General features: G+C 35.1%; 1 protein-coding gene across 18 annotated transcripts in view; it reads left to right on the forward strand.

Annotated features, from left to right (window-relative positions):
• The window catches only part of LOC145312445 (insulin-like growth factor 1 receptor), a 119,579-nt gene that overhangs the window by 31,505 nt on the left and 79,569 nt on the right, over nt 1–8,505 (forward strand). For all 18 annotated transcript variants that reach the window (XR_013877049.1, XR_013877050.1, XR_013877052.1 and 15 more), the window contains 3 exons: nt 753–1,868; nt 2,731–2,850; nt 3,964–4,181. Coding sequence is in view for 2 of the 18 variants with exons in the window: in XM_080151698.1 (XP_080007824.1) it covers nt 753–1,868; nt 2,731–2,850; nt 3,964–4,181 (1,454 nt within the window). In the remaining 16 variants the exon portion in view is untranslated. The remainder of the gene's footprint in view (nt 1–752; nt 1,869–2,730; nt 2,851–3,963; nt 4,182–8,505) is intronic.

Raw genomic sequence — 8,505 nt, forward strand, 5'->3', positions numbered from 1 at the left:
GGACTGAAAGGTAAAACATACGAGGAGAAATTGAAAGAACTTAATCTACCTACACTTGAGAAAAGGAGGTACAGAGCAGATTTGATTCAATTACTTAAAATTTTTAATGACATTGACTCTGTAGAAGCAAGGACATGGTTTCAGATAGTGAACGAAAATAGGCCAAATACAAGAGCCATAAATTCTGACCATGGAGTGATAAGCTTTCAAATTCCAGTGAAAAGAACAGAACTATCCAGAAATGTATTCAGTGTTAGAGCAGCTAAATTCTGGAATGATCTTCCTGTTCATGTGAAAAAGGCCGTGACTTTATCTACATTCATGAAAAGACTTGATAGTCATATTCAGACTTTGGCTTAGATATTCAGACCTCTTACTATGACCCTACTTGGGTTCTTAAGAGTAAAATAACAATAAACAATAAAAAAAAGACGATTTTCTAGTCTTGATATATTCAAAACTACGTGGTAGAAAATTAAAATTCTTTCATTTAATATGCCATATAAATGCAGTTTAACCAATTAACCAGGAAAAAATATGCGGTTCACTAAAATGAGTTTAAATGCATTTCGTGAAACTACCCCTTTAATTTAATTTCATTAACTTGCATTTATATATAAGTGTTTTCAATAAAAAATACACTAACTTTTATCACGGATTGTTAGGTCAGAAATAAAACTTTGCAATTTGAATCACGTTCTAATAAGTAACTAGGTATTTATGTTCTATTACAATTTCAAAATTAATTTCAGAAAATGATGGATGTGAAAGGGTGTGTCAAGACCGTTGCTCTCGTACAAGATCTTACCCTGGCCTTGACGAATCATCCTCCCGGAAATTTTTATGCAGCAGTTCAACTCATTCTTTAAGTCATCCTATTGAGCACAGATCGAGCCTTAAAGCTAACTTTAATATGAATGACCGAAAAGAGTGCAGCTTTAACAGATTTACATGGCAGGACTTTCCAAATTATTGTGCATCTGATCAATCAAGATCGTGTAGTTGTTCCCAGTATTCAACAAATCCCTGCCATCATTGTTCTCTTTTCCCGTTACCAGCTCCAGCTATATTAAACAAGTCTGATAAAAATAAGACTGACTTATTTAATGTTGTGAGACTGAACACTAGTATATCTTTGTTTCGAAATCAACCTGTGGAAATTGTTTCTGAAAATGAAAATAATTTGGCCCCACTTGAAGCAGGATCTATTTTACAAGGATTTTGCAGTAGAATTTCAATTGATAAGTTAAACATTGCAAGTCAGTGTAGAAAACAGGCAAGATTAAGAAGATATTCATTGCAAGAATCGTTATTGAATTCATTTGCTTCTCCAGTATATGATCAACAACCTGAATCATATGAATGCATCTCATTAATGCCATCTTCTTGCTATGACAACAAAAGTGAGAAAATGCTTTGGCATATTGACAATAAACCGAAGTCCAAATTATCTGTGATTCATAATTTCGAAAGAAAGGAGGAAATTGGAATTTTTCGAGAAAAACAGCAGGAGTTATGTGATACAAGTCAGGTTCAGTGTTCAATTTATAAATCAGATCTGATTAAAAGCAGCACCAATGATTCAGATACATCTAATCCTACTTTTAGAATTTCAACGAATAACCATTTTTCAGCCTTGCCACCACCTCCAAAATATGAAAGTTCCCAGTTTTTCATTCAGAAAGCGAATACTGTGCACGTGAAAGAAAAGCAGTCAAGTAAATCATCAGCTTTACAATTACAGCTTGGAAGGTTTAATTTTAGTGGTTCCTTTGGTATTGCTCAGGTGGCTCTAATTCTACTTTGCTTTGTCAACCTAACCAGTGCGGGATTAGTTCAGCAATCCGAGTCTTCAGTTATTCCCAGAGGTAAATTTATATGTATTACAGATTGGATTGCACCAAATATGTATAGACAAAAGTTAAATAAAAATTATATAACCATTTAGAGCTTTGACTATGCTTTCAAAAGAGATAAACTTATTAAAAATGATCCAAAGGCATATGGTTTTCACTTTTTCCACTAGTTAAAAATTTTTAGTGCTTTCTCATCATTTGTATGTCCGTTGGGACATCTAAAGCGATGGTCTCCAAAAAGTTTGTGCATTCGTCCGTCCATTCGTTTGGATTGTGAAATCACATTTTTACTCTGTCTATATTACCTTATTTTTACTCTGCCCATAATACCTTATTTTAACTCTTATCATAACATCGCGAATGCTTTCGAAATACACGTAATACGAGTGCTGCTCGGAGAGACCAGAAGTGGGTTCTTAAAACGAGTATCACTTAATTCGTTATGTAAGTCTTGTTTTCCTTTGCTTTCACTATCGGAGTTTAGCGGTAGTTACGGACACGCTATCCGAACATTCTCATCATTACTCGCTGAATAAATTTGGAATCATTTGTGACCTATTTTTTGCCTCCACTTGCGGTTTCAAGTGCAGCTGCGGAATCACTGCTATTTCATCATAAAAGAGGAAAAATAATTATTTTCTAATATCTTCAAAATCAAATGAGTTTTAAAACTTTCGTTTAATTTTTTTGGTCCAGCTTGTTTTTGAGAAAAAAATATATTATATTAGAACAGAGTAAATAGAAATAAAGATACCTACCTAAGTTTTTATTTACTTTTTTATTGCTTTAAAAATTCAAGGTGGAAAAATTACCTAAGGTTTTGCCTATGCTTTAATTTGTATTTTGTTTAAAATAATCTAAATATTATTTTTAGTTTGTAAAGCCAACATCAATATAAACCACAAGACCAAGGCTGAAGATATGACACAATATCAGAATTGTAGTGTTCTAGAAGGAAGTCTTCAGATAAACTCTGCTCTAAAAGACTACCAAAAGGAATTTATTGAAACATTTTGAAATGAAATGATTTATTGTCTTAACAATCACTAGCGGCTACGCCCCTAGAGGCCTCTAGGGGGCACTTTAGGAGAAGAGAGTCAAATTTAATAACCCAATTTCTTATTTTAAAGGGGGGAGGCGGATGTGCCACTTTTTGAAACCAAAACCAAAAGTCAACAAAGGAACTCATCTAAAAAAAGAGTTACAGGTCTGAGATTTTGCATGGCAGTTGCTTTATAGGGGTACAATATGGAACTGTGAAGAAACGGCGGCGCAACCGCCGAAAACCGGCGTTTCCCGCCGAATTTTTTTTTGCCTTTTCTCGGCGGTTTTCGGCTGTTGCGCCGCCGTTTCTTTACAGTTCCATATTGTACCCCTATTAAGCAACTGCCATGCAAAATCTCAGACCTGCAACTCTTTTTTTAGTTGAGTTCCTTTGACTTTTAGTTTTGGTTTCAAAAAGTGGCACATCCGCCTCCCCCCTTTTAAAAGAAAAATTTTTTGGGGGGGCGAAATTTTTTTTTTTTTTTTGGGGGGGGGATGCCTCCCCTTTCATTTTTAATTTTAGTTAAAAAAAAAAAAAAATTTTTGAGGGGGGGATTTTTCATTTTTTGGGGAGGTTGGGGGTGTCTCACCCCCCCCCCAAAAAAAAAAAAAAATAGTTATAAACCTTCCCAGGACCTATGAGAAGCTACCCTGTTAAGGAGAACCCGGTCGGTTCAGCGGTTAGCGAGATCCTTCGGTACAGACACACAGACATCCTGTTACTTTATTATAAGGATTACAAAGCGAGTTTAAAAGGAGGGAAGCGTAAGTGGCACTTTTAAAAAGAATACAACGGTACCAAGTACAAAATGTTACAGAGCGTCCAATCTTTTTATTGTTGGGGAAGGTGTTAAATCTGAAAAAGGTAGGTTAATTCGAATTTTTCAAAGTTTTGGGATGCCTAATTTTCTTGGGTGGGGTTAGAGGGGAAGGGTGATCATTCTTTTATCCATCTCCCCGTGTACGTCCTTGGTACAGGGATATTAAAGCACTTGCCATGCCATGTGACCTCTGTTCTTTTTAGTATGAACGATACTTTAAGAATTTCAATGCAATAAAAATCAGGCTGACGACAATCCGCCATTTTCATTCCCAGAATTGGTTGAGATAACGGATTACCTTTTGCTTTTCCGGGCCAGTCAAATTGGGAGCTTGTCTGCCATTCTACCCAAACTGGCTGTCATTAGAGGCCACAGACTGGTCCACAACTCCGCCCTTGCTGTATATCAGATGAGAAATTTAAAGACTTTGGGTCTCTATAGCCTAACCAGTATCATGAGGGTAAGTAAGTTTTAATGTAATACAATAGGACTCATTTCTCTTCTAATTTTCAAATATGTTCAGTAAATTCTTCTTAATAGATGTCTTTACATAATATTTATTATATGAACGGGGGGAATGTAGCTAAATGTCATAAATCCATAAACCTTGAATATGCAATAAACCCAGGAATAAGGTATAAACACCAAGCAAATTTGAAATTAATTTGAAAATAGATTTGGAGGGCAAAATGGCTCAATGTTTATTAAATTGCGCTTTTCAGCTGTCATTGGGGGGGGCAAAAATTTGTATTTCACCATCAAGAAATCGAGGGAAATCGCGGCATTTTCTAAATATTATACTATATTTGTAAGAATCCAATGATTGCAGACAAAAGTTTGTAAAATTAAGAAAAGGACTGTCCACATTGTGGATTCCACAATCAGGAAGATTTTATGTTGACATCATTAATATTCTGACCTATTAAATTTTAAGTTATCCCACTCTTTTTTTGTGTTCCTTTAGTGGTGACCATTGTAATTTTCTTTCCTCTTTATGCCTCTCACAATGCTAAATGCGCCCAGTGGGACAATAGTTGGAGGTTTAATTTTTCAAAGGGCTTCGATCGCCATGCTGTCATATAAAATCCACTTAAAATTAAACAGAAAACAATAGTTTTTGGAATAAAGTTAAAGATTTTTATAATTCCATTTTTTTCATTTGGACACTTTAAAAATAAAAATTCTATTTTTATAGTTATAATTTGAAAAGACATAGTAGATATAGATGGTCAATCTATCCTTTTAATCCGTCAAACATAAAATCTTTTTGTTTATTTAATATTTATACATATTGAGGATTCGTTCCATTAATACAAACAACGAAAAAGTTATGTCATATGCCCTATGTTATACAAGGGAAGAAATTTAACTTGATATATATAACCAAGCAAAGCGCTATCCAAATAAATGAGACTATTTACACTAAACGAAATATAAAAAAAAACTTATCAAAATCTGTACACTTTCTGATCATTAATATGGCCTGATAGTTCCTAAAATTTTTTCCTGTTGTCTGATTTAAAGAGTATGTATCTATATCATAAAACAGAAAAGCTTCGCTTTAAACAACCATTGAAAACTTGACATATCATATTTCACCATAATGGATCTATTACATATTTTATTTTGGAACTTTCATTCTAGGGGCTTGTGGGGCAAAAGACCCCATTAAACTAAAAATATGAGTTCTTAGCTTATTTTTAACGATATCAACCTGATTTTTTTAGGAAAACTTTTTTAATAAACTGAACTAAGTAACCTTCACCAGATTTCATTTTGGGACTTTCATTCTAGGGGCTTGTGGGGCAAAAGACCCCTCAAAACAAAAAATATGAGTTCTGAGCTTATATTTAAAGTTATCAACCTGATCTTTTTTATGAGATAAATCATGATGATCTTAATATCATAATAATAAAAGGGGGACGTAACTACAGAATTTTTTTATGCAGGGGGGGATGAACCGTGCAGATTTTTTGGACTTAAGCTTTTATGGGTATGAACATCTTATGGTTTTGATGTTAACCCCCTACCCCTAGCCCCCCGGGGCTTAAAACCCCCCTAAAAATAAACCTAACCTTAATTTTCTCAGAAACCATTTGACCAATAGAGATGATTTCTTACACTTAATCTTTTATGATTATAAACTAACTCTTAGATTAGAAGTCACCCCCCTGCCGCCAACCCCTAGCCCTCCGGGGCTCAAAAAACCCTAAAAATTGAACCTAACCTTAATTATCTCAGAAACCATTTGATCAATAGAGATGATTTCTTAAACTTAAGTTTATATGCTTATAAACTGACTTTTAGTTTAGAAGTTACCCCCCTGCCGCCAACCCCTCGCTCTCCGAGCTAAAATTAACCCTAGAAATGAACCTAACCTTAATTATCTCAGAAACCATTTGATCAATAGAGATGATTTCTCAAACTTGAGCTTTTATTCTTATAAGCTGACTTTTAGTTTAGAAGTTACCCACTTGCCGCCAACCCCTAGCCCTCCGGGGCTAAAATTAACCCTAGAAATAAACCTAACCTCAATTTTCTCAGAAACCATCTGATCAATAGAGATGATTTCTTAAACGTTAGCTTTTATGCTTATAAACTGACTTTTAGTTTAGAAGTTACCCTCCTGTCGCCAATTCCTAACCCTCTGGGGCTGAATAAAACCAAACAATGAACCTTATCTTAATTTTCTCAGAAACCATTTGATCAATAGAGATGATTCTTTAAAATTAAGCTATTATGCGTTTAAACTAACTTTGGCGTTCTCCTCTTATATAACTTTTTTGCAATTTCGAAAATTTTTATACCTTTATTTTGATTTAATAGTGCAGATTTATTTGACTAAAGCTTCTTAGGTTATAAAATAAATATTAAATAAACAAGGATGACAATGTCCATTAAAGAGAAGCTTTTAATTGATAATGAAGGATAAACAAAAAATCAGCATGTTTTAAATGGACATTTGGACTTTCTGTTAATGATTATAGAGTAGCTACGCTTTTTAAATCGTACCTAAATGCTATAGAAATCATCATGGAATCATCATAGAAATCAAGTTTAAATTCAATAGGCCAATTGAAAGATTTTTAAGTATTTAGTCCGAACTCTCACAAAATTTATTGTCATCCTTCTTTTCCTAAAAAAGTAAAATAAATTGATTTATTAACAAAAAGTTGATTATTTTCCATAACAGCGGAAGTCCAAAATATCTGCACATTTAATAAAGCGGTTCCTGAGAAAACTGAGGTTAGGTTATTCCTCTGAAAGCTTATTTAAAAAAGGAGGATGTGCATAATTCCCATTTGGGCAGTGGGGTTTACTCGAGAACCCTTAGAGCTAGAGGGAGCTAATTTTGGATTTAAGCTTCTTTAGGGCCAAAGTTACTTTTAAAATTATCGTTGACCCCCCACCCCCCCCAAAAAAAAATTTTTTTTAGGGGGGGGTTGGATTATATTATAGGGTGTTTCTAAGAAACAACTTGAGATAAATGGAGCAAACCTTGGGATAATACTTTTGTAGGCCTATATTTGATTTTAGAATTATCGTTGACCACCCACCCACCCTCAAACCCCTAATTTAGGGGGGGCGGGTGGATTATACTATAGGGTGTTTCTAAGAAACGACTTCCTATTATATAAAGTAGTAAACATTTTTTGTCTGTCCTGAAGGATATCGCTAACCGCTGAACCGATATTGTTATCCTTTACAGTAAAGCTTCTTATAGGTCCTAGGAAGGTTTTAAACTATTTTTTGTACCCTTAAGTGCCCCTAGAGGCTTCTAGGGGTGTAGCCGCTAGTGAGATGAATGGAGCAAACCTTGGGATAACACTTTTGTAGGCCTATATTTGATTTTAGAATTATCATTGACCACCCACCCACCCCCAAACTCCTAATTTAGGGGGGGGGGGGGCAGGTGGATTATGCTATAGGGTGTTTCTCAGGAACGACTTGAGATAAGTGGAGCAAACCTTGGGATAACACTTTTGTAGGCCTTTATTTGATTTTAGAATTATCATTGACCACCCACCCACCCCCCAACCCCTAATTTAGGGGGGGGGGGGGGGCGAGTGGATTATACTATAGGGTGTTTCTAAGAAACAACTTGAGATAAATGGAGCAAACCTTGGGATAACACTTTTGTAGGCCTATATTTGATTTTAGAATTATCGTTGACCACCCACCCACCCCCAAACCCCTAATTTAGGGGGGGGGGCGGGTGGATTATACTATAGGGTGTTCCTCAGTAACAACTTGAGATAAATGAACCAAACCTTAAGATAAAACTTTTGTAGGCCTATATTTGATTTTAGAATTATCGCTGACCACCCCGAAACCCCTAATTTTATTTTGGGTCTTTCCTTCTAGGGGCTTGTGGAGGATTGGGGAGTGACTTCTGAACTAAAAGTTAGTTTATAAGCATAAAAGCTAAAGTTTAAGAAATCATCCCTATTGATCAAATGTTTTCTGAGAAAATTAAGGCCCCAGAGGGCTAGGGGTTGGCGGCAGGGAGTTGACTTCTAAACTAAAAATTAGTTTATTAGCATAATAGCTTAAGTTTAAGAAATCATCTCTATTGATCAAATGGTTTCTGAGATAATTAAGGTTGGGTTCATTTTTAGGGTTAATTTGATCCCCGGAGGGCTAGGGGTTGGCGGCAGGGGGGTGAATTCTAAATTAAAAGTCAGTCTATAAGCATAAAAACTTAAGTTTAAGAAATCATCTTTATTGATCAAATGGTTTCTAAGATAATTAAGTTAGGTTCATTTCTAGGGTTTTTTGAGCCC

The sequence above is a fragment of the Acartia tonsa genome, chromosome 2 (assembly GCF_053477335.1).
Source record: "Acartia tonsa isolate MP-2025a chromosome 2, ASM5347733v1, whole genome shotgun sequence".
Lineage (NCBI taxonomy): Eukaryota > Metazoa > Arthropoda > Copepoda > Calanoida > Acartiidae > Acartia > Acartia tonsa.